The sequence below is a fragment of the Mobula hypostoma genome, chromosome 20 (assembly GCF_963921235.1).
Source record: "Mobula hypostoma chromosome 20, sMobHyp1.1, whole genome shotgun sequence".
Taxonomy (NCBI): Eukaryota; Metazoa; Chordata; class Chondrichthyes; order Myliobatiformes; family Myliobatidae; genus Mobula; species Mobula hypostoma.
This window is the reverse complement of record NC_086116.1, coordinates 19,046,341-19,072,804: the sequence shown is the minus strand read 5'-3', so window position 1 is coordinate 19,072,804 and position 26,464 is coordinate 19,046,341. Positions and strand designations below refer to the sequence as shown.

Genomic DNA, 26,464 nt, shown 5'->3' with positions numbered 1-26,464 from the left:
TATTCCTTAAAACTTTAAAAAGCATACAAAAGTTTTAAAATCAAATCAGTAAATTAATTAAAAAAAATAAAAAAATACTGAAAGCATTTACGTCAGATTAATTATTTTTAATCACCTAATGTGAGGGTCCAAGGTAAACACCTGCTTCCATCTATTGGAAATGAGTAGATTTGTTATTCCTGCAACCACTGCCTCTGATTCACATTGGTTCCCATTTTAAGTGCTGTGGAAGTACCACATGTTCATGCTTCACCTACTGCTCCCAATGAGGAGTTCATTGCTGGAATGCAGGGAGAAAATCCTTCACAAAGTCGCTGAGCTGCAGGCAACCTCCCAGAAAGTTCCAGCCCATTTACGTTCACATTCACAATGTCTTGTTAGTGAAATTTCTGTTAATTTAGTATTTGTTGGTTCTTCATAGCAGTAATTACACATGTCCACAATCAAACAATCAAGCTAATCATATTGAAATCAAAGGATTTGCAACTAGTGGACCACAAATCAATCTGCACAATTCTCTGAAGTGGATCCCTGCAATGATCCCCTTCTGTTAACTCACAGCTTGAAATCTTTGCTAATTGTCGTTTGAAATCACATGTGTTTTTAGCTTTCAATATTCCAGCTACTTCCATTTCCCTTGTCTCTTTCATTGTAAAGCGTGAATTTTAATCTGATATTTTGTGCTTTATTATTAATTTGGCAATTATTTTGGGAATACTTTGCCATTGCATATAGTATTTTCTTGGAAGCACAATCAATTGATTTTTCAATGCACAAACTGTTAGAATGCATCTATGCAACATTTAAAATATGCTATCACTTAGAATTTCAATACACAAGTTTAAAAACTGCTCTTTAAGCTAAAATCTTGCTTTGTCAAATCAAGAAAAAAAAATTAGAACTATAGTAATGGCTTTCACTGGGGTTTACTGCAGTATTTGAAAAAAAATGCATACTCAGTCCTGGTGTTGAGAAGTTAATCAAGCAAACGTGTGATTATCCAGAGAAAGAAATGTGGGTTGAATCTTCTCTTTTGCTAGACTGAACTATTTCTATTCTTTAATTCGTGACTGTAAATTGCACTTGCCATTGTTGGTCGTGAGGCAGTTAATGGTTCAGGATAAAAATTTAACAGCACGTTGTCTCTTTGATATCCAGCCATGACTTTATCGGAGAATTCACCACAAATTACAGAGAGCTTTCCAGGGGACAGTCACAGTTCAATGTATATGAGGTAAGTCCTTGCGTTTTATTTACTGACTAAAATATTTGGGTTAAAAATGACTGGTTCCAGCCAGTTGTGATTTTGATTGATAATAATGTTGCCAAGTAATATTGCAAATAAGCTTTTTATTGATGCAGGTAAAACCCAAATCTATTTAACTCTTTGCTTTATGTTGTCTTGATTTCCTTATTTCTCCAGAAAGGAGTGCTTGAAACTTCATATTCAATCAGCTATGCTGCATACTTCATTGTCTTCTGTTTTCTTATATTTCACAGATCCTTCATTATCTTGACGGTCAAAAATTTGCAACTTGCTTTATCGGTTTACTGAAAGTTTTTGTTGGATGAGTGTCAGGTATATTATCACAGACACGACTCGTGAAACTTATGGTGGCAGTACAGTGCAGGAATAACAAATTACTATAAGTTACAATAAAAAATAGTGCAATAGAGGAATAGTGAGGTAGTGTTCATGGGTTTGTGGACCATTCGGAAACATGATGGTGGAGGTGAAGAAGCCGCTTCTAGAACATTGAGTGAGGGTCCTCCCTGATGGTAGTAACGAGAAGAAGGTGTGTCTGGAGTGGTGAGAGTCCTTAACAATGAATTGCCGTTTCTTGAGGCACCACCTTTGAAAGATGTCCTCGTTGTTGGAGAGGGTTGTGGCCATTTTGGAGCTGGCTATGTCCACGACCCTGTAAAGCCTCTTATGATCCTATGCATTGCCATCTCCATGCCACGATGCAACCAATCAGAATACTCTCCACAGTATTATATAGAAACTTGCTATGTCTTCAGTTACATACCAACATCTCTTCAAACTCCTAATTATGTATAGTTGCTGGCGTGCCTTTTTGGTCGTTGATCCATATGTTGGGCCCAGGTTAGATATTCTGAGATGTTGTCGCCCAGGAACTTGAACCTGCTCACCCTTCAATGAGAATTTCAGAGTATTCTCCCAATTTCCCCTTCCTCAAGTTCACAATTCATTCCTTGGTCTTACTGATGTTGAGTGCAACTTCATTGTTGTGACACAACTTGACCAGCTGATCTCTTTCACTTCTGTGTGCCTCTTTGTCATCGTCTGCGATTCTGCCAACAGTGGTGTCATTGGTGAATTTATTAATAGCATTTGAGCTGTGCCAAGCCACACAGCCATGAATGTAAAGGCAGTTAGAGCAATGAGTAAGCCCACTTACTTGAGGTGTGCCTGTGTTTATTATCAGAGAAGAAGAAATGTTATCACCAATTTGTACTGACTGTGCTTTCCCAATGAGAAAGTCAGGAATCCAGGTGCAGAGGGATAAATAGCTTTCTGCATTTACTCAGACAGACTGCCTTGGCTCAACTGATGGTCTTGAACATTCCACTTGGGTTCATCTTCCCCCCCAAAAATCTGAATTAGCAAACCTTCCTCAGGAAAAATGCTCAAAATTCCAAGTAAGCTGGAATTCTTGATTAGTCACCTCTATATCCTTATTACCTTTTTTTCTTGCAAATATTTTTACCTTTGTCCTTCGTCATATAATAGAAACGATATTTCACAAATTATCCTCTCTAAGTGTCAACTTCTTGCATATTCTCTATTCCAGTGGGGAAACAACACACACACAGAATGCTGGAGGAACTTAGCAGGTCAGGCAGCTTCTAAGGAAAGGACTAATGACTGGATGTTTCGGGCCAAGACCCTTCTTCAGGACTTCAAAGAAAGGGGAAGAAGCCAGAATAAGAAGTTAGGGGGAGAGGAAGGTGTACAAAGTAGAAGATGGTGGGTGAAGCCAGGTGAGGGAAGTTGGGCTGGCAGGAAGATATTAAGTGAGAAGCTGGGAGGTGATAGGTGGTAAAGGGCTGAAGAAGAAGGAATCTGTATGAGAGGAGAGTGGACTGTGGGCGAAAGGGAAGGGCGCCAAGGCGAGGTGATAGGCAGGTGAGAAGAGAAGATGTAAGGGGGTGCAAGAGTGGAGGATGGAAGAGAGGAAGGGGATGGGGATAAATTACCAGAATTTAGAGAAATCAGTATTTATGCCATTTGTTAGAGACTGCCCAGGCAGAATAGGAGGTGTTGCACCTTCAGTCTAATCTTTCTCCTTTTCATGGACATCGGCACTCACTCCATCTTCCTGAGGCCTTAACAGGGATACCTACCACCCATGAGCCACCAGATCCAGCAAACCATTCTCTACAACTTCTGTTATTTCCAACGGGGTCCTACTACCAATCCTACCTGCACTCTCTGCTTTCCATTGCGATCACTCCTTCCATGATTTCCTGATCCATTCGTTCCTCTCCATTGATCTCCCTCTTGGCACTTCCCTGCAAGTGGAAGAAGTGCTACACCTGCCCATTCACCTCCTCCCTCACCATCATTCAGGACCCCAAGCAGTCCTTCCTGGTGAGGCAACACTTCACCTGCAAGCCTATCGAGGTCACCTACTGCATTCTGTGCATCTGGTGCGGTCTCCTTTACAATGATAAGACTGTACATAGATTGGGGGGCCACATTGTCAAGCACTTTACTCCATCTGCAACAAGCAGGAACTCCTGGAGGCCAACCATTTTTAATCTACTCCCCATTCCCATGATGACATGTTGGTCCATGGCCTCCTTTACTGCCAAGATGAGGCCACTCTCAGGTTGGAGGAGCCACACCTCATATTCTGCCTGGGTAGCCAGACAGCAGGGTAACATGTCAGCAGGAACAATGATTTCTCCAAATTCTGGTAATTTCTCTCCTTCCCCTTTCTCTTTTCTTTCATTCCCAGTTGAGGCTCCATTGTCATCTCTTCTCCTTACCTGCCGATCATCTCCTTTTTGTGCCCCTCCTCCTTCCCTTTCTCACAAGGTCCACTCTTCTCTCCTATCAGATTCCTTCTTCAGCTTTTTACCTTTTCCACCAATCACAGTCCCCCCCTACCTTCCCCCTCACCTGGTTTCACCTATCATCTCCTAGCTTGTACTCCTTCCCCTCCCTCACCTTCTTACGCTGGGTTCTTCCCCCTTTCTTTCCACGCCCGAATCGTTGACTCTTTATCCCTTTCCATAAACACTGCCTGGCCTGCTGAGTTCCTCCAGTATTTTGTATGCGTTTTGCTGGATTTCCAGCATCTACAGAATCTCTTGTGGTTAAACTAATCGGAACGGCCTTGCCTGAGATGACTGTTAACAGATTCCATTCATTTATGTTGAGCAAATTCCAAACCACAAGAGGGGTAATCTTTCACGTTTGTTTTTAAAGACCTTACTGAGCAGAGATAAGCAATGAAACTCAGTACATCTGATTTCCACTGCCATTACTTTGCCAGCCCCGAGGGCCTGGTTTTGTTCCTTGCCTCCCTAACCTGATAGTAATGTTTCTTCTGGCTAGACTGTCAGTGTTTGCACGGTTATATTTATAGGTAATGAGAGTTTTAAAGTGCAGGTTCTATGCTCTTCCTTCACCACATTCACTGAACTCTACAAACTTTTTAATATTGAGAGTCACGATGTTGAAGTTACCTTGAGGTGATTGCTTAGTGATTTGTAAATTTTATGTTGAGAGCAGTCAAGAAATCAGTTGGGAGAGCTAGAACATGCAGTAATCTATAGTCTGACACACGAGGAGGCCTGGAGGGTGGGTGAATTATGTTATAGGCATTGCCAGTTAGATAGGTTTTGCATATTTCATGAGATAAAAGTACTGTTATTCCCCTGGCATTAAAACCAAGGTCGTTAAGTATCTACTGAAGTAGAAGTACTCTGAGATCACTCTGATGCATTTCTTTTCAATAATGCACAGTTTGTCGAGTCTGCTGGTGAGTTTATCGTTGTAGGTTGCCACATATTTAGAGTGAATTTTGGAAAAGCGGTCTTTATGCAGTCAAATAATTGGAACGCTATTAGAATGTAAAGATTGGACAATTTTGCATGCAGTTTTGCATTTGGTGGTGAGAGTTATAAACATTTTCAATAATATCAGTGCAATCAAATGTATATTACATTGGAGAAATGAAAAAAAAGTGTAATTTTCTAGGTGGAAGAACTGAATATACCGTCTATCACACCAAAGCTCTGCACTGTGCTGGATAGTCACAGTGCTGTGGGCAGAAGCAATATTAAAAATTGGCCCAACCACCATGAATCTTATCCATCCCAACCTCACCTGTTTGAGCACTGGATTGTAAAATCACCCATTTACACCAAAAACCAATAAACCATTTGCAAAATATCTTCAAAAAAAATTTGAGGACTATAAAAGCTTTTTGATATTTCAGTGAGAGTTTCTCCATCATGTAGAGCAATCAACTCCCTAATACGATGTCAATATACTGCATCTGCCACCACAAGCAAAGCAAATGAACTGTAAATAATTGCTTTATTGTGACTGTTCTTTATGCAGTATGATATTGGAAGAACATAAGGACTTAAGAAATAGGAGCAGGAGTAGGCCATCTGGCCCATAGAGCCTGCTCAAGATCATGGCTGATCTGGCCATAGACTCATCTCCTCCTACCTACTTTTTCCCCATAACCCTTAATTCCCCTACTATACAAAAAATTATCCAAACTTGTCTTAAATCTGCCCATTAAATAATCATTTCATACAAAAGTAGTCTGTAGCACAGTACTGTATTTGTCAATGTGGAGCGCAGAGCGAGTTTGTGAGTCTGGTGGGAGCAAAGGATGTTGGAAATGGTGAGGGTGGAGCGCCACGGGAGAGTGTGGGACAGGTAACAAAGAAGAGTGCCAGAGGATGTGGGTGTAGAAACATCCAGACCTGAGATACAAGGCAAGGTCATTTGATTCCAAACAATTGGTTTATTGATCATTACAGAATGTCTCTGATGCTTCCCACTCCCTTCCATTTCCCTTCCCCTTTTCCCAACCATGATTCCTCTCTCCCTGCCCCCTTCCCACTCTTAGTCCACAATAGGGACCCATATCAGAATCAGGTTTATCATCTCTCACATATATCATGAAATTCGTGGGTTTTTTGTGGCAGCAGTACAGTGCAATGCATAAAATAGCTACAGTACTGTGCGAAAGTCTTAGCCATATATTTGTGCCTCTGACTTTTGCACAGCACTGTATGTGACATGCTAAATGATGCGTGGTAAAGCTGTGGGATTGCTTTATACATTTGTATGCATTAAAGCTTGCCTTATATAGATAAACACATTAATAATAGTGCAACAGAAACATAGAACATTACAGCACAGTACAGGCCCTTTGGCCCATGATGTTTTGTCAACCTTCTAACTTCCTTTAGGATCAATCTAATCTGTCCCTCCACCATACCCTTCCATTTTCCATTTTTCTAACATCCATTTACCATGTTCCTATCTTAAAAATCTCTCGTGTATCTTCTTCTACCATCACCCCTGGCACCACATTCCACGCACCCACCACTATTTGTGTAAAAAAAAAACTTATCTCTGACATCCCCCGAATACTTTCCTCCGATTACCTTAAAAGTATGTCCATTCATATAAGGCAATTCCACCCTGGTAAAAAGTCTCTGGCTATTCTCTCGATGTATCCTATACACCTCTTTCAAATCACCTATCATCTTCCTTCACTCCAAATGAAAAAGCCCTAGTTCACTCATTCTATTCTCATGAGATATGCTCTTCAATCCAGGCAGCATCCTGGTAAATTTCCTCTGCACCCTCTCTAAAGCTTCCACATCTTTCCTAGAATAAGGTGACCAGAACTGAATGCAACATTCCGAGTGTGCTCGAACCAGAGTTTTATAGAGCCTCAATATTACCTTGTACCTCTTGAGCTCGACTAATGAACGTCAACATAACTTATACCTTCTTAACTTATACCTATACTTACAACATAACTTATACCTATTAACTTGTATGGTAACTTTGAGGGACCTACGAACGTGGATCTCAAGATACCTCTGTTAATCCACACTGCTAAGAATCCTGCCGTTAATCGTGTATACTGCTTTCAAATTGAACTTTCCAAAGGGAATCATGTTGAACTCCATCTGCCACTTCGCAGCCTAGCTCAGCACTTCGTTTATGTCCCATTGTAACCTTTGAGAACCTTCTACAATATTCACAACACCATCAACCTTCGTGCCATTTGCAGACTTACTAACCCACCCTTCCACTTCCTTATCCAAGTTATTTATAACAATCACAAAGAGCAGTGGCCCCAGAACAGATCCTGCTGAACACCTCTGGCCACCAACCTCCAGGCAGAATATGTTCCATCCGCTACTGCCCACTGCCTTCTATTTGCAAGCCAAATTCTGGATTCGTACAGCCAAGGTTCCCTGGATCCTATGCGTCCTGACTTCCTGAATAAGCCTACCATGGGGAACTTTAAAACATATTAAGAATTTCATTTTTTTGAAATTAATAGTTGTCACACTTCAGAAACTAAGGCCTAAAATGTTATCTCATGTAACAAACTCTTATCTGATAATGATTGAATTTTATTCAAATTGATTGCAATTAGCAGCTAGTTGCTTTGTCAGTGCGCATCTGGATGTTAGATCTTGGTCACTGTGACTTTGGTGTGCATGGACATGAAGAGAGCTGTATATGCAATTTGCTATCAGACTGAGTACAATGATAAACTAGCGTAACTTATTGAAATTCTCCCACATGTGCAAGATGCATACAATATTTATATCAATGTTATTTCAAGATTCCAACCATAAACAAACTATGCCAGGCTGTAACGGTCCTGCTCTCTATTGACAAATGCTCCTAGGTTCCTCTGCCTACCATTTTCTTTATGTTTTAAATGGCCCTGATCCCTACCAGAACTCTTTCCTCCCCCATCCTCTATGAGTACCACAAAAATACCCTACTTAACCTGCACCAATCATTGTGCCCACTGTTCCACACCAGGTCTGTGGCCAACCTGGTTCTTCCACAATCTCCAATGCAATTGCGGACTAAAGGCTTTTGTGCACCAATACATGATTCAGACCCATCTACTTGTGCAGACTATGTGGATTTTGTTATGTGGCATATCATTAAACCCTTGGCCCCATTGTTCTCAACCTCTTCAACAGAGGCTTCCACGCGTCAAAGAGTATCTGGATGATTTTTGCTTTATTTCATTAACATAATCACACTAATACATTACTTGTAGTAAATTTGGATCAATTCTCATCATTAAGTGTGGTGAGATTAGAGGACAAGGATTAATTTAATATACTTCAGTCCCTGTAATAAATGATACAATGTGGAAATTTTATTTTTAGATATAAATTCCTGCATCAATATTGCAATGGAAACAGCTCATATAAATTTGTCACACATTAATCACATTTTCCCACCAGTAATGGTACTGCCATGCTATACCTTCAGCAACAAGGGAGTATAACTAAAATCTGACAAGCTTACAAAAGTAGCTTAAATAAAAAAAAAACGAATTTATATTGGAAAGGTTTTAAGTGCTCAGAGCATTTGTGTGTTGATACAGTATCAAAACAATGTTACTTTTATTTGCATAAATAGATTGATAAGGGAATAATTGATCTCAAGCAGCAGTGTAAATTTGATGGCTTGTGTCCACTACTTGTTATACGCTAACCAGTATTCAATTTCATGGAGGCTGAGTTGAATGAAGGGTGGTTTGTGTGTTGCTCCTCAGTATCTGTAATTGACTCGCTTAAAATTCTACTCCATGTAATTCTGTTGTATTTTAAAGTTGCAAAACTGTTAAACAATGACTGCTAAATAACAAAATCTAGGTAGAGAATTTGAGGCCCAGGATTACTCCCCTTTGTCTATCTTGCTTGGCTCCTCAACGAATTTCATAGATTTGTCAGGCAAAATTTCCCCTTAAGGAAACCATGCTGACTTCAGCCTATTTTATCTTGTACTATTTTATCTCGTTAATGTCCATCCTTAATAATGGACATTAACGTCTTGCCAACCAAAGAAGTCAGACTAACTGGCCTATTTTTTTTTTGTCTTTTATAATTTCTTTTGCCTCCCTCTCTCCTTGTAGAATGAAATGACATTTGTGATTTCCCAGTGCTCTGGAACCATTCCAGAATCTAGTGCAATTGCAGACATCCCACCTCTCCCAGAAGTTCCGGGAGTCTCCCGCATATTAATAGTGGCTCCCTGATGCCCGCAAATTATATACAATGTCCCGGAAATTGATTTTTTTGAAAGCAAACGTGAGAGAGCACACGAGAGAGAGCGAGCGAGAGAGCGAGAAAGCAAGCGCGAGAAAGTGAGCACGAGAGCAAGAAAGCAAGCGCGAGAGAACAAGCGTGAGAGCGACCACGAGAGAGAGCACGAGAGCGAGAGCAAGAGCGAGAAAGCAAGCGCGAGGGAGCGAGAGAGAGAGAGCAAGAGCGAGAGAGTTCCAAAAAATGTCAGAGTGGCAGAGTGTTCCAAAAAAAGGAAATATAAAACGTATGTCACCCCAGACTACACTAAAGAGAACCCCTGGCTAATAGGGGTCAAAAATAATGACAGTGTTGCTCGCTGCACTGTTTGCAACAGTGACTTTTCTATTGCCCATGGTGTGTTAAGACTGTAAAAGACATGTTGAGGTGAGTTTAACTGATGTCATTCGTTCATTAGCATAGCTAACGTTATTTAAACTAGCTGGCCAGCTGCTAAGGAGCTACTCTATTGTAGACATCCCACCTCTTCCAGAAGTTCCGGGAATCTCCTGCAAATTGATGGTGCTACCTCCCTGAAATGAGTTTTTGCAGAGTGGGATGTCTGCTATTGCCTCCACAATCTCTTCAGCCAGCTCTTTCAGAACCCTGGGGCGTGAAGTCCATCTGGTCCAGGTGAATTATCTACATTCAGACCTTTCAACTTCGTCAGCACCTTCTCCTTATTAATAGCAATTACACTCACTTCTGCCCCTGACGATCTTGGATTTCTGGCATACTGCTGATGTCTTCCACAGTGAAGACCTAAAATACTTAATTAGTTTGTCTACCATTTTTGTTCCCTGTTATGACATTTTTAGTATCATTTTCTAGCAGTCCCATGTTTACTCCTGCTTCTCTTACATTCTTTATACAGGTATATCTGGAAATAAACTTTTGGCATCCTCTTTTATATTATTGGCCAGTTTCCCTTCATATTTCATTCTTTTCCTCTCATTATTGCTTATTTTTTACTAATCTCTATGTAAATCATGTAGTGACATCAAATCATAATCTTGATATTTCATACCCACTCACTTTTAAGAATATTTACATTATACCCTAAAGATCACGACCTCAAAATTCTTGGGTGTAGCAAGCTACCTAGAAACAATACATTCCCGCCAACTAGACTATATTTATGCCATGTATATCTTTAAGCTGCAACTTGTGCACCAAACTGGCTCTGACCTGGTTGGTGAAATTGTGGGAGATTCTTGCAGCTTTAGTTGTTAGCTCTATATATGTAAGTGCTAAACTGGGTCTCATACTGCACTGCCTGTCAAAGCCGTAGTGTTTATTCAAGAGTTTTTGAAATTCATTACACTATTCAAAATCAACTTTAATTGTTTTAAATAATTTTTAACTTGACTATAATGAGAAACTCTACCAAGAAGTTGAAGAAGTATGCATTTGGAGAAATATGGGGCCATGCAGTGTGTCTTGCATGAACAAGTCTCTGTGATAAAATGGGAATTGAAATTTCTGCTGTATCTTTATTAGGATCAGAATCAATTCATTTCCTCAGCAGGAACAATTTCCTTACTTGATTTCTGTATATATTCCATACCTAATATTAGTTATTGTACTTATCTGCGTGCAATATTCTATTACTATGGTAAATTGAGTAGCTTTCCAATTAGTCAAATACCTTCAGCTAAACCAAGTTTGTCATTTGAGTTTCATATTTGAAGTCATTTAAATTTAAAATCCCCATGAATCCTCTTCCACTGTTTGTCACCTAAACACTCCATGATCTCCAGATCACGTTCTCATTATCCAAACATGGTAAATTTTGGCTCATTTAAAATCCCACTGGCTGAAGTGTACCTTAAACCAGTGTTTTCTAAGGCAGGGGTCCCCAACCTTTCTTGCACCGCGGACTGGTTTAATACTGACAATATTCTTGCGGACCGGCCGACTGCAAGGGGCGGGGGGTGGAGTGTTGCCAACGGACAAGAGTAGCCATCAAATATGTTGTGTTTACCCCGAAAAGACTACCATGACCATGAAGCCTTGCGCGGCACCTGTGTGCACATGTGTGTACGTGCCGATTTTTTTCTACAAATCGTTTTTGGCGATTCTGTTCGGTGCAACTACACTATACATACATTATTTCTATTTTATATAGGCTGTGTACTTATCATATCGTTCCTGCTTTTACTATATGTTAGTGTTATTCTAGGTTTTATGTGTTACTTGGTATGATTTGGTAGGTTACTTTTTGGGTCTGGGAACACTCAAAAAATTTTCTCATATACAGGTTTCCCCCGCCATCCGAAGGTAGAGCATTCCTATGAAACAGTTCGTAAGCCAAAATGTCGTAAAGCGAAGAAGCAATTACCATTTATTTATATGGGAAAACTTTGTGAGCGTTCGCAGACCCAAAAATAACCTACCAAATCATGCCAAATAACACATAAAACCTAAAATAACAGTAACATATAGTAAAAGCAGGAATGATATGATTAATACACAGCCTATATAAAGTAGAAATACTTTTCCACAATCATTGCTGGCACTGTTCGCCGAAGTGAAAATCTCACGCAGCTGCTCTCGACAGAAAATCTCACGCAAGTGCTCTCCAGTAACCTTTAAGCTATGGAGCTGCCAAATCATACCAAATAACATGTAAAAATTACACAGCCGATATAAAGTAGAGATAATGTATGTACAGTGTAGTATCACTTACTGGAATCAGGACAGCGCCGAGCACACTGATGATGGATGGTGTGTTAGACTGAGTTGCAGGTTGGGGTGGTGCAGTGGCCCCCACCCTCCAGGCCGCCGAGTGATACATTGCCGCGAAGCATGCAGGAATGCAGTGGTAGCCGGGAGGCACACTTCACATATTTAAGTAAAAAGCCGAAATAAACATGCTAATTAATTAGGTGCCGCCCGGCACGTAATTGTTGGCTCAGATCAGTGCCGATTGCCGATTGCATTGCCTCTGATCTGGGCTGACATTTACATGTGGGGCGGCACCTAATTAATTAGAATGTTTATTTCGGCCTTTTTCTCAAAGATGTGCTGTGTGTCTCCCGGCTACTGCTGCATTCTCCGCGAATCGGTACTGAATCTGTCCACGGCCTGGGTGTTGGGGTGGTGGGACACTGGGGTATCATCTCGCCATCTGTTTCCATTAGAACAGGCAGCTCATCTTCTCCTATGACTGCCCACTTCGATGTCGAAGGTCGAGGTTCGTCATCTGCTGTGGCTGATGTGGAAGGCTTGCTTGACTGCTGAGCCTCGCGCATTTTTCTATCACACAGTTCTTTGTAAGGACTGAAACCATCTTGCAAATATCCCCTAAACCGACGTACCCTTTCAAAATTAAAGTCGTACTTTATCATTGCAGCGAAAATCTCACGCAGTAGCTTCACGTTCATTTCACTACTGCATTCGATTTCGATTGTTATCCTTTCCTCTTCCAATTGCATCAGCTCTTCATCTATCAGTTCTTGGTCATGGGATGCCAAAACCTCTTCAACATCATCCTCGTCAGCTTCCACAAGTCAAACTCATTTTGTCCTTACTTCGTTCACCATGATCAAAATGCTTAATTATGTCTAGTTTTACACTAAATGTAACACCCTTAGGAGCTCTTTCAGGCTTTTCCAATACCTTAGAACTCATCTTGCAAACGGCTGCTCAATGCAACGTGTTAAAGCAATGCCGTTCCGAATCCGGGGGAGAGCGGCTGCTCAGGGCACACGCGCCTTTTTATCATGCGCTGATTTTTTATCACACCCTGATTTTTTTTTTGTAACAGTGAAAACACCTTCTGAAAGCGAAAACAGGGTACTTTCGTAACCGTGAGGTTGCGTAAAGCGAACGTTTGAAAAGCAGGGGATACCTGTAAATTAATGGTATTTGCTTCTTCACTTTACGCCATTTCGGCACAAAAGTTTTCATAGGAACGCTGTACCTTAGCGGGGGAGATATGGGACAACGGCAGTCCCATATGGGACAAACCAATTTAGCCCAATATACAGGATGTCCCGGCTAATAAGGGACAGTTGGCAACCCTGGCGGGGGGGGAGGTGTTAATCATGACCAGAATATTGGTGATAAGCGAACTATAAGTCACTTGCAATTTCGTTTCTAAAAGGGTTTATCTAAGAATTTAATATTAAACATAGCGCATATTTTCCTCGCATGAATATAGTTGATAAGTCAATTATAAGTCACTTATAAGTCAACAGCATCATAACATTTTAAGCAACATTTGGATATTAAACACACAGCACATATTTTCCCAGTATGAACAAATAAAATCATTGCAACACACCACTATCGTGGAATCAGTGGGAGCCCTGGGCTTGTTTCCCTGCAACAAGATGTTGCCATTGAGGGGTGTTGGGAGACAGCGATACTCGAAGGGGGTTCCTTACGTCCAGTGTATTCCGCAATTTAGTTTTCGTTGCATTAATTGCAGAAAACCCCGCTTCGCAGAGATATGTTGGAAATGGAAGCAATGTTTTCAGTGCTTTCGTAGCTATCACAGGATGTTTAGCCTTGACTTTGATCCAGAATGCCGGCAGAGATGTTATGTCAAACATACTTTTCAGCCCACCGTCACTTGCATGCTCGAGGAGTTGATCTTCTTCCCGCGCTGACATGGATGATGCGTGATTAATGACCTCGCGTGCTGGGTTTGTTATGAGAAGGTGTTTGTTCCCAGCTTGTCTCTCATCCCAGCCCCTGGCAGGCTGGGTTTGTTACGAGTTGGTGGGTCTGTTATGAGATGGTGTTTGTTCCCTGCTTGTCTGCTATCCTAGCCCCTGAACCTGTGCATGCTCCTCCCTCATGAAAACTTTTCAAAACTTTTGAGGATATCACTCAACGAGTAAAACTTAGTGAAATTATTCATGAAGTTGGCATGTTGGAACAGCAAAAAGGTGTTTATAATATTTACTAAAAACACTGATTCCTTTGACATAGAGATAGAAAATTGTCAATACTTTTATTGTTGTAACTCTTATCTGCAAGTCAAAGTTTATCACCCTCATTTGTTTAAATTAAATTCAACATCATTTTTATTAACAAAAAGTCAAGTTTCCAAAAAAAGATTATGTCAGAGTATCATTCCAGTTGAATGTATTTTTGTAACATTATCATTATCTGTCCCGAATACTCAGCAAGTGAAACTTTCTTCTACAAAATAATAGTGATATATTTGCAAGTTACACCTTAGAATAACTCAGCAGTGTGGTTCGCAGCCCTGGTTCTTCCTTTGTTTCTTTATATAATGCGTAGACCAAAATTGTCAACAGTAAAACATCTGAACTGATCGTAACAGATCTTGAAATCTGCTGTGGTGCATCTACTTTTTTTTATTGCCAGTAACGTATCTGACAGAATTGGGAATTGTTCATTTCAAGAACAAGTTGTTTCCTGCCAACACATTGTTCATGGCAAGTAGGTTCACTGTTAATTTTGTGGACATGATAGTTAATTTTCCAATTACTGAAGGAATCCTCCAGGCCTCTATTCCCCATTATTTCATTTTTACTGACCCTCCTTTGCCGCATCTCTCCAATCCCTCCACTATTCCCTTGGCATTTTTTTGTTGTTTCACACTGGCTGTACATTTCACTCGAGATGACTTTGTCTTCTATACCATTTCTTAATAAGAACATATTTGATTTGCTCTCTGAAGAGCTGAAAGCTTTCCAGTCATTTTCCTGTAATGCAGAAATTGAAACTGTGGAACATGACAGTTTTCCGATACCTTTGCTTCCTTCCTTTTTTGTGAGGAATTCACTGGATTCAGTTTTCAATTTCTTGCAAGGTCAGAGTTTAATTTCTGCAAATTTTCGATCTTGATTTCCTTTTTCATTAAAACCTCTTTATATGCAGATAGTTGCTGTAGCCCCCTTTTCAATTGCCTTGGAATGAACAGGTGAAAAATTGTGGGCAAAATGTATCCAATTTGCAGCAACTGCTCCCGTTGTGCAGAGCTGTCCATTGGGAAGGGATCTGTAAAATTATCCTCCACGTTCTTTCTTGTCATTTTTGTTTGTGTGTTCTTGTTATCTTCTTCTGTTTTAGCATCAATTGCTGCAACTTTATAAAGGTTGTTGCTGGGGATAATTATCTGGTGACATAGACACACTTTAATTATAAATTGACATTGAAATTGTTGTTTAGACTGTATTGCAGAGTGATCACCAGAAGGAAACTTCATATTTGTAAGTTTTCTTTAATGAGATTTGTAAAGTTAACAATTGAAACAAAAGTTAGAGAGGTGATATATTTGCAAGGCACACCTTAGAATAACTCAGCAGTGTGGCTATCAGCCCTGGTTCTTCCTTTGTTTCTTTATATAATGCATAGACCAAAATTGTCAACAGTAAAACAGCAGTTACGGGCTGAAAAGAAAAAGAAATAAACAAATTAAAATAAAGAATGCAACCACATTTCTGTGAATGCAATAAAAATTCACTCTGTTAAAATCAGCATTAGGACCTTTAGGATGTAATTTGCCCAGAGAGAAAATAAGTTGCTTTTCTGTAAACTTTATTTAAGCATTGTAGAATTAACAAAGGCAGAGAAATGAAGTAACGCCATTTTTCAGTGTCCTGTCAAAGACATTCCCTCTTCTCTCCTCCCCTACCCTTCTCTACAAGTTTAAAAATTGCTAGCTTTTCTCAGTTTTCCCGTTCTGATAACCCATTCATTCTGCTTCTCCCTACCTGGATGCAGCTTCACCTGTTGAACGTTTTGAACATTTTCTGTATTTGTTTGCAGGTTTTCAGTATCTGCAGCTTTGTGTTCTGATGTCGACTGCTGGACAAATTGTAGATTACTTTAAACTAGTATTTCCCTATCTAACAATTTAAACAGTCTTCTTGATTTCCCTATTACTGAAAATTGATATATTTATAAACAATATTGGCAGTAGTTTAGCCTGTTCAGAAGTGTTCAGCATTGTGAATTTATTTTGTTTTTTTAGCTTTCGGCATTGAATTTGATTACCTATGGTCACTAATCACAGTAATGAAGAATACTCAATGCTCAGCATAAAATTGGGCTGCCTTTAGTAGTTATCACAGAAATAATGGCTACCATTTGCAATTTGAATAGCTTTGCATCACCAGTAACACTTCAGAGCAGCCATCGCTGATAGTTCCTGCAGAGTTTCATTCTGTATACAGCCGTCATCTCACTGCACCCTACTTGAAAGCTTAGTTATCTCTGAAAATTATGGCATTCCCCCAGTGCAGGGCTTGATAATGTCATCTGTGCTGATACTTTGCTGGATGTTACGGACTCCCTGACGTTGATTGAAGCTAAGTACAGAGTTCCTACTGTGCCCCAGCCCTTAATGAAAATTATGTTGTTTGCTGAAATCCTTGACCTTGGTGTAGAACTTTGATGCATTGCATTTCCAATTATTTCCCCATAAATGTCTATAAATTGTGATTGTAGCTGAGGGCAATGGGTAGAGGTTTGGGGAGGGAGCATGTTACGGTGAGACTGTCTGTGCTGAATGGATGTGTCAGATCTTATGACTAGTATTAGAGTGGAAGGAGGTGGCATTGGGGAATTTGGAAATTAGTTGACATGATGAACTCAGGGGAGAAGATTTAGGATGGAGATGAGGAGAAACTGTTTTTCCCAGGGAGTGGTGAATCTGCGGAATTCTGTGCCCAGGGAAGCAGTTGAGGCTTCTTCACTAAATATATTTAAGATACAGTTAAATAGGTTTTTACAGAGTAAGGGAACTAAGGGTTATGGGGAAAAGACAGATAGATGGAGCTGAGTTTACGGACAGATCAGTCATGATCTTGTTGAATGGCGGGGCAGGCTCGATGGGCCGGATGGCCTACTCCTGCTCCTATTTCTTATGTTCTTATGTAAGGTGGTGTAGTGTGGCTTGAGATGGCAAAGAAGCCTGAATGATGTACAGTAAGAAACTCTATCATCTGTCTAGCATTGTGTTACTCCTGGGACAACATATTCCAAGTTGCCCTGCAGTGTCCAAAAGAGGCATTTTATGGGGAAGAACATCATTTGGAGGCCAGTAGGAATGCTGGGAAATTAAGTGGAAATGGTCATCATCACATTCGCTCCAGAGGTAAAATAATAATAATTATTTGCATAATTCTGAAAGAAATTGAATGTCCGTGTAAAACTCAAGTCTGGATAGTGGACTGAAAGGTGATAGAAGCACAATTAGTGGGATGCTTCGCAACTTGTACCTCCCTTAATTGCAGGATTCTGCAGAGACTGCTGCGGACAGCCCAGCACATCTGTAGTTGTGAACTTCCCATGATTCAGGACATTTACAAGGACAGGTGTGTAAAAAGGACTTGTAGGATCATTGGAGACCCGAGTCACCCCAACCACAATCAATTCCGGCTACTACCATCCAGGAAATAGTAATGCAGCATAAAACCCAGGACCAACAGGCTCCAGGACAGCTTTTTCCACCAGGCCATTAGACTGATGAACTCATGCTGATTTGATTGTACTCTATATTACATTGACTGTTCTAGTTATTATAAATTGTTATAAATTACTATGATTGCATGTGGCACATTTAGATGGTGACATAACATATATATTTTTACTCCTCATGTACATGAAGCATGTAAGAAATAAAGTCAATTCAATTCAGTTTACTTGTTGGTTTGTTAGATGCTGACCTTCAGAAGAGATTGTTGGACTTGGCTGTCACTGTCATAGACTTTACTGATTTTGTTGCAGTGATCATAAGACCACAACACAAAGGAGCAGAAGTTGGCTATTTGGCCCATCGAGTCTGCTCCGCCATTTTATCATGAGCTGATCTGTTCTCCCATTCAGTCCCACTCCCCCGCCTTCTCATCATAACCTTTGATGCCTTGGCTACTCAGATGCCTATCAATCTCTGCCTTAAATACACCTAATGACTTGGCCTCCAGTGCCGCCCGTGGCAACAAATTCCATAGCTTCACCACCCTCTGGCTAAAAAAATTTCTTTGCATCTCTGTTCTGAATGGGCGCCCTTCAATCCTTAAGTCATGCCCTCTCGTACTAGACTCCCCCACCATGGGAAACAATTTCGCCACATCCACTCTGTCCATGCCTTTCAACATACAAAATATTTCTATGAGGTCCCCCCTCATTCTTCTAAACTCCAAGGAATACAGTCCAAGAGCGGACAAATGTTCCTCATATGTTAACCCTCTTATTCCCAGAATCATTCTAGTGAATCTTCTCTGAACCCTCTCCAACGTCAGCACATCCTTTCTTAAATAAGGAGCCCAAAACTGCCCACAGTACTCCAAGTGAGGTGTTACCAGTGCCTTATAGAGCCTCAACATCTCATCCCTGCTCCTGTACTCTATTCCCCTAGAAATGAATGCCAACATTGCATTCGCCTTCTCACCACCGACTCAACCTGGAGGTTAACCTTAAGGGTATCCTGTACGAGGACTCTCAAGTCCCGTTGCATCTCAGAACTTTGAATTCTCTCCCTATTTAAATAATAGTCTGCCTGTTTATTTCTCCTGCCAAAGTGCATAACCATACACTTTCCAGCATTGTAATTCATTTGCCACTTCTTTGCCCATTCTCCCAATCTATCCAAGTCTCTCTGCAGACTCTTTTTCTTCAGCACTACCAGCCCCTCCACCTATCTTTGTATCATCAGCAAACTTAGCCACAAAGCCATCTATTCCATAATCCAAATCGTTGATGTACAATGTAAAAAGAAACGGCCCCAACGCAGACCCCTTTGGAACACCACTGGTAACCGGCAGCCAGCCAGAATAGGATCCCTTTTTTCCCACTCTGTTTCCTGCCAATCAGCCAATGCTCTATCCACGTATGTAACTTTCCCGTAATTCCATGGGCTCTTATCTTGTTAAGCAGCCTCATGTGTGGCACCCATCAAAGGCCTTCTGAAAATCCAAATATACAACATCCACTACATCTCCGTTGTCTAGCCTACTTGTAATTTCCTCAAAAAATTGCAATAGGTTTGTCAGGCAGGATTTTTCTTTAAGGAAACCATGCTGAGTTCTGCCTATCTTGTCATATGCCTCCAGGTACTCCATAACCTCATCCTTGACAATCGACTCCAACAACTTCCCAACCACCGATGTCAAGCTAACAGGTCTATAATTTCCTTTTTGCTTCCTTGCCCCCTTCTTAAATAGCGGAGTGACATTTGCAATCTTCCAGTCCTTCGGAACCATGCCAGAATCTATTGACTTTTGAAAGATCATTGCTAATGCCTCCGCAATCTCCACAGCTACTTCCTTCAGAACACGAGGGTGCATTCCATCTGGTCCGGGAGATTTATCTACCCTTAGACTATTCAGCTTCCTGAGTACTTTCTCTGTCATAATTGTGACTGTACACATTTCTCTTCCCTGCCACCCTTGAGTGTCCGGTATACTGCCGATGTCTTCCTCAGTGAAGACTGATGCAAAATACTTGTTCAGTTCCTTCGCCATCTCCTTATCTCCCATTACAATTTCTCCAGCATCATTTTCTATTGGTCCTATATCTACTCTCACCTGTCTTGTATACACTGGAATTTAGAAGGATGAGAGGGGATCTGATTGAAACATTTAAGATTATTAAGGGATTGGACACGCTAGAGGCAGGAAACATGTTCCTGATATTGGGGGAGTCCAGAACCAGAGGCCACAATTTGAGAATAAGGGGTAGGCCATTTAGAAAGGAGTTGAGGAAGAACTTTTTCACCCAGAGAGTTGTGGATCTGTGGAATGCTCTGCCTCAGAAGGCAGTGGAGGCCAATTCTCTGGATGCTTTCAAGAAAGAGATAGAGCTGTTAATGATTGCAGAGTCGAGGGATATGGGGAGAAGGCAGGAACGTGGTACTGATTGTGTATGATCAGCCATGATTACAGTGAATGGCGGTGCTGGCTCGAAGGGCCGAATAGCCGACTCCTGCACCTATTGTCTATTGTCTTTTACTCTTTATATACTTGATAAAGCTTTTAGTATCCTCTTTGATATTATTTGCTAGCTTCTTTTCATGGTTCATCTTTTCCCTCTTAATGACCTTCTTAGTTTCCTTTTGTAAGCTTTTAAAAACTTCCCAATCCTGTCTTCCCACTAATTTTTGCTTCCTTGTATGCCCTCTCCTTTGTTTTAACTTTGGCTTTGACTTCTTGTCAGCAACAGTTGCATCCTTTTTCCATTCGAAAATTTCTTCTTTTTTGGAATATATCTGTCTTGCACCTTCCTCACTTCTTGCAGAAACTCCAGCCACTGCTGCTCTGCCGTCCTTCCCACCAGTGTCCCTTTCCAGACAATTCTGGCCAGTTCCTCTCTCATGCCACTGTAATTTCCTTTACTCTACTGAAATACCGACACATTGGATTTCGGCTTCTTTTTCTCAAATTTCACAGTGAACTCAATCATGTTATGATCACTGCCTCCTAAGGGTTCCTTCACCTCAATCTCTCTAATCACCTCCGGTTCATTACACAATACCCAATCCAGTACAGCCGATCCCTGAGTGGGCTCAACAACAAGCTGTTCTAAAAAGCCACCTCGCAGACATTCTACAAATTCTCTCTCTGGAGATTCAGTGCCGACCTGATTTTCCCAATCCACTCGCATGTTAAAATCCCCCCGCAATTATCATAACACTGCCCTTCTGACAAGCCTTTTCTATTTCCAGTTGTAATTTGTAGTCCACATCACTGCAGCTGTTAGGAGGCCTGTATATAACTGCCATCAGGGTCCTTTTACCCCTGCAATTTCTTAGCTCAGCCCTTAAAGATTCTGCACCTTCCAATCCTATGTCACCTCTTTCTAATGATTTAATATCATTTCTTACCAATAAAGCCACGCCTCCCCCTCTGCCTACCTGCCTGTCATTCCAATACACCGTGTATCCTTGGACGTTCAGCTCCCAGAGACATGCATCCTTTAGCCATGTCTCAGTGATGGCCACAATATCATACTTGACAATCTGTAGCTGTACAACAAGATCATGCACCTTATTCCTTATGCTGCGTGCATTTAAGTATGACACCTTAAGTCCAGTATTTGGTACTTTTTGCTTTGATTGCACTGCAACTCATCCCAATGGCTGCAAATTTGCCCCGTCATCTGCCTGTCCTTCCTGACATCTTTACTGCTCACTATCTTAGATTTATTTCTGCTTTCCCCCTCCTCTGCTCTATCACTCCGGTTCCCATCCCCCTGCCAAATTAGTTTATACCCTCCCTAACAGCTCTATTAAACCTTCCTGCCAGGATATTGGTCCCCTTTGGGTTCAGGTGTAACCTGTCCTTTTTGAACAATTCATACTTCCCCCAGAAGAGATCCCAATTATCCAAGAATCTGAAGCCCTGCCCCCGCACCAGTCTCTCAGCCACACATTCATCTGCCTGATCCTACTATACTTGCCCTTGCTAGCACGTGGCACAGGTAGCAATCCTGAGATTACTACCCTGGAGGTCCTGCTTCTCAGCTTCCTTCCTAACTCCCGGAAATCTCTCTTCAGGACCTCCTCCTTTGTCCTATCTATGTCATTGGTAGCAACATGTACCAAGACAACTGGCTGCTCACCCTCCCCCTTCAGAATATTCTGGACCCAATCCGAGACATCCTGTACCCTGGCACCTGGGAGGCAACACACCATGCGGGTATCTCTATCAGGCTCACAGAATCTCCTGTCTGTTCCCCTGACTATGGAATCCCCTATAACTACCACATTCTTCTTCTCCCTCCTTCCCTCCTGCACAACAGCGCCAGGCTCAGTGCCGGAGACCCGGTCACCGGGCCGTCCCCTGTCAGGTCATCCCCCTCAACAGCATCCAAAATGAGATACTTGTTGCTGAGGGGGGCAGCCACAGGGGTGCTCTCCACTATCCGGGCATTTCCCTTCTCTCTCCTGACAGTCATCCAGTTTTCTGACCCCTGTAGCCTAGGGATGACTACCTTCCTGTAGCTCCTGTCTATCACCTCTACACTTTCTCTAATAAGCAGTTGGTCATCAAGCTGCAGCTCCAGTTCCCCAACAAGGTCTCTGAGGAGCTGCATCTCGGTGCACCTGGCATAGATGTAGCCATCAGGGAGGCTGGAGTTTTCCCAGGATTCCCACATCTGACACCCTGAATAAAGCACGAACCCTGCAGGCATGCTACCTAATTCTACAGGAATGAAACAGGAAATATAAGTTTACTCACCCACTTAGCTCGCCAAACACACAAACTTTTTTAAACCATTAGCTGTGTGAGCCCTGCTGTTCCTCTGTCTGTCCAGGCCAATTTGCAAAGGGGAAAAAAAGAGTTGGTGCCTCGCTCACGCATCTTCCCATTACCACCTAAGCCCGTTGAGCCAAAGCCCTACACTCTGCTGTCACTCACTCCACTGCCTGCTGTATAGGGTGGTCTCCTTTTTAAACTCTCAGCACTGTCCTGTCTATGTCACGCGCCTGCGCAGTCTCGTCCTTCTTGTACTCAAAGTTTTTTTTAAAACTGCCTTCCTTCACAATTCAGCTCTCATGCCACTCTTCCTGTCCCGATCCAAAAAAAAATGGCTGTATTTTATAGGTGCCTTAGTTGTGATTCTGTGAGGCCAGGGACAGGAGGAGAGGGTCCAAAGTAATGGCCATCTTGCTGGAGTCAGGGAAGGGAGAGAGTGCAATAGCCAGAGAAGCTTAACTCCCTGTAAGCCCAGACTGGCTATTTGGTTAGAGATCCTGGTGCACTTGTGGACTGGAGGACCAATCTTTGTGGGAGAGAAAATAAATGAAACAATAAATGCACTCACTTTAAACATAAACAATACTCTAAATATACTTTCAATTATTTTTATTTTATCTGGTTTTCATGTGTTATGTAACGTATGGCTGTTTCTCTCAAATCCTAGTCTCTTACCAAGGCTTATCTGTTAGCCTTATCCGTTGCCTGATAATACGAGTATCTGTGTAAGTCTAAACCTGCTAGCGATGAACATACCATCACCATTGAACATACCATCACCAGTATAGACAATAAGCTATCCAACAGATGAAAAGGGAGAACTGAGAGAAATCCAAAAAGAGTCAGTAGACCAATGCTGCTAAATGTGTGAAAATAATTCTCAACAGAACAGGCACCATTTACAGAAAGAGTTAATGTTTCAGGTCAAAAATCCTTCACCAGAATTGGGAAAGAGAGAAGTTAGTTTTCTGGAAGTAGTGATGATAGGGTTGGGATGGGAAGAACAAAGGTGCTGTCAATGAGGGCGTGAGACCAAATGAATTTACCCATCAGCTAGAGTCAGATTATGCTCCATTATATTGTGTGTAGCTAATTATAGTGATCTGAGATGTGCTCTTTCCTATTTGTGGGACACATCTCCTCTCATTAATATAATATGGTTTGCTGTGCGTGGCTGGATTACAGTGTGACGTGGACAAACTTCCTTTGGATAAGATAGTAACTTTTGCTCATGAAATTTTCTGATGGCACCGTGACAAAAAAAAATTACCAGTTCCATTTGGACTGGTTACTAGTGTGATACCCCACTTTTCAGTCAGTCGTGAATGGAATTTGATTCACTGTAGGTAAATTCTCTTTCCAATCATATATTTTGTTCCTTAACAATTTTTTCAGATCGATTATGCAGCTCATGATGATTATATCCAAGTAGCATATTCTGGGTTCTGTTCATGCTTTTTATTCCTCACTTCTTTACTTTTTAGTTAATTAAGAATGAATGTGTGGCTGTCAATTCAGAGCACAAGATGATTGTCTTTACAGCACAGTGAAGCAGCCAGTAGAGTTGCTGCCTTATAGTGCCCATGATCCTGGTTCAGTCGTCACCTCTGGCACTGTCTGTAGGGAGTCTGCACATTCTCTGTTGCATAAAACACAGAATATAGAATGGTAAAGCATAGACACAGACCCTTCAGCATACAGTGTCTCTGCTGATCATGATGCCAGACCGAACAAATCACTTCTACCTGCGCATGGTCCATATCCCTGTCTGTGTTTGCATGCCTGTCTAAATACCTCTTAAATGTTGCTGTCGTATCTGCTTCCACCACTTCACCTGACAGTATATGCCAGACACCTACCATTCTGTTTCAAAAAAACACTTGCTTTCTAAATCTGTTTTCCACTTTCCCCTCTCAACTTAACCCTATTCCCTTTAGTGTTTGAAATTTCCATCTGGGAAACAAGACCATAAAGCCTCATTCTTGTACAATGCTTGTCTGTTCTTGATATAATCTTCAGTATCATTTGAAGAGGAGCACATTGAGCCAAGCTCCATTGGGCCAATCATAAGTGTTTGAAGTTGACATGAAGTTAGAGGCTGCTATGTGGAGCTTGGGCTCAGAGTGCAATCAGTGCTGTTGATGCAAACTATAATTAAGCAAAACTTTGGTAATTCATTGTCTGGTTCAAGTATGAAAAGATCCCCAATGGTTTATCATCTGGCTTACCTGTCATGTTTGACAAGCTCCCTTTCAGCTCACTAGAGGATAGATTTCTGACCTTTCTTTAACCTTTGGATTCACCAGAAAATTTATTATAATACTGCATAATGTATTTTTAAAGTGGATTCTAAGTTTATTGATGTTAAATAGTCTGGAAAATCTGCTGGTTGGGCATTACCCAAGTCCTGAGAGTACCAGATTATTGGAATTTCACAACAGTGAGTCAATAGCCACAAACACCAAGAAGCACATTTCCATTGTAGCCCAGCTGTGTAGCAAAAGGATTGAGCAGGGATAAACAATACGGAAACTCGAAGAATCTAGTAGTAGGATGGGAATGTTAAGGCAGATGTTTTATGCATATTGCTAGCAATAACATTAAAAACTTCACACAGACATAGTTCCATAACCATTCTGTTCCCATTCTCATCCTTGAGGGTATGAGTGTGCAATTCCAAAGTTCAATGAAAGGGTAACTTATTCTTTCTAACAACATGGTTTAATCAAATTCAACTCTCTTTTGAGAGCTGAGATTACCTGCTCTGTTTTCTTTTCCATAATTAATAGTTTCACAGGTTGTGGTCGCCAGATTTCATCCTCTGTTCTCACATGAAAAAATGGCATTAGGAATTTTCACATCCAGTGTTGAGATGTTTAGAAAATACTTTCAAATGCATTAACATTCCCATCATCTATTTCTTTTAACACAGTTCAGAAAACACGAGAGGATGTGTTTATTTTAAGCACATTTATTTCCAATTTTTAAAAAACTTTATTCAATTTTCTAAGCTTTTCATTGATTTATTCCTAGGTCCACGCATATTCTAGTATTTAATCCATTTTTCTCTGCAGAGAATAATGACTTACTTAACAAGTCTACCTTTTCCTCCTTACTTGATGTGATCTCATCCAGTAGATCATATTTCCCCATTACCACTCAGTTACTCTTTTAAAAAAAAGGTGTTGTATTTAGCATTGATATACCTTGTAATGTATATGTATATTTTTCACATTCTGTTCTTGCATGTTTTGTTACTTTCTTTGTACACCTTTATTGTTCTTTTTATAGCTTTCCCTATCTGCTGGATTTCCACTTTTCATTGCATTTGTGTAAGTCTTTTCTTTTAGCTTGATACTTTATCTTCCATCATGTAACTTCGCTTAAACATCACAATAAGACATTTTCTGGGACTTAGCATTATTCTGTTACAAAACACATTTATTCACTGAAGCATATGCGTGACCTCATGTGAGTGAAGAATGACTTTCAGACTTAGTAAGCTACTTATGTCAGCAACTTGTACGTACAAATACTTGTGTGATTGACAAATGTACTTACACGTTGCAAGAGTTTTTAACAGCCCACAGGAACTGATATAGCAATTAGATTTAATCTGGTTCGTAAACTGGTTCTTCTGAGTTGGAAATTTCCAATAGTCTACAATGTATGATTACATTCTTTAAGAGTGTTAAACCTATGTAAGATGAAAATTAATCGTAGTGCACTGCATGCGCCTTTGAAGTTTCTGATCAATTTTTGAACCACTGAACCACTACTGATCCAGTTGGTGTAAGTTGGACTGTAGCCCAGTTGATGGAAGACTAATCACTCACATGTCTTGTAACCACTGATATATCCTGCTAAGCTGATCAGTGGGAGCATATGCATGACTTAAGTGGTTTCAATGTATTATAACTCCATTAATA

The 26,464-nt window shown here is 40.9% G+C and overlaps 1 protein-coding gene across 1 annotated transcript in view; it reads left to right on the top strand.

The window, feature by feature from the left end:
• The window catches only part of LOC134359358 (copine-8), a 338,437-nt gene that overhangs the window by 228,045 nt on the left and 83,928 nt on the right, over window positions 1-26,464 (top strand). The window contains exon 11 of the mRNA XM_063072488.1: window positions 1,159-1,234. Within this exon, the coding sequence (XP_062928558.1) occupies window positions 1,159-1,234 (76 nt within the window). The remainder of the gene's footprint in view (window positions 1-1,158; window positions 1,235-26,464) is intronic.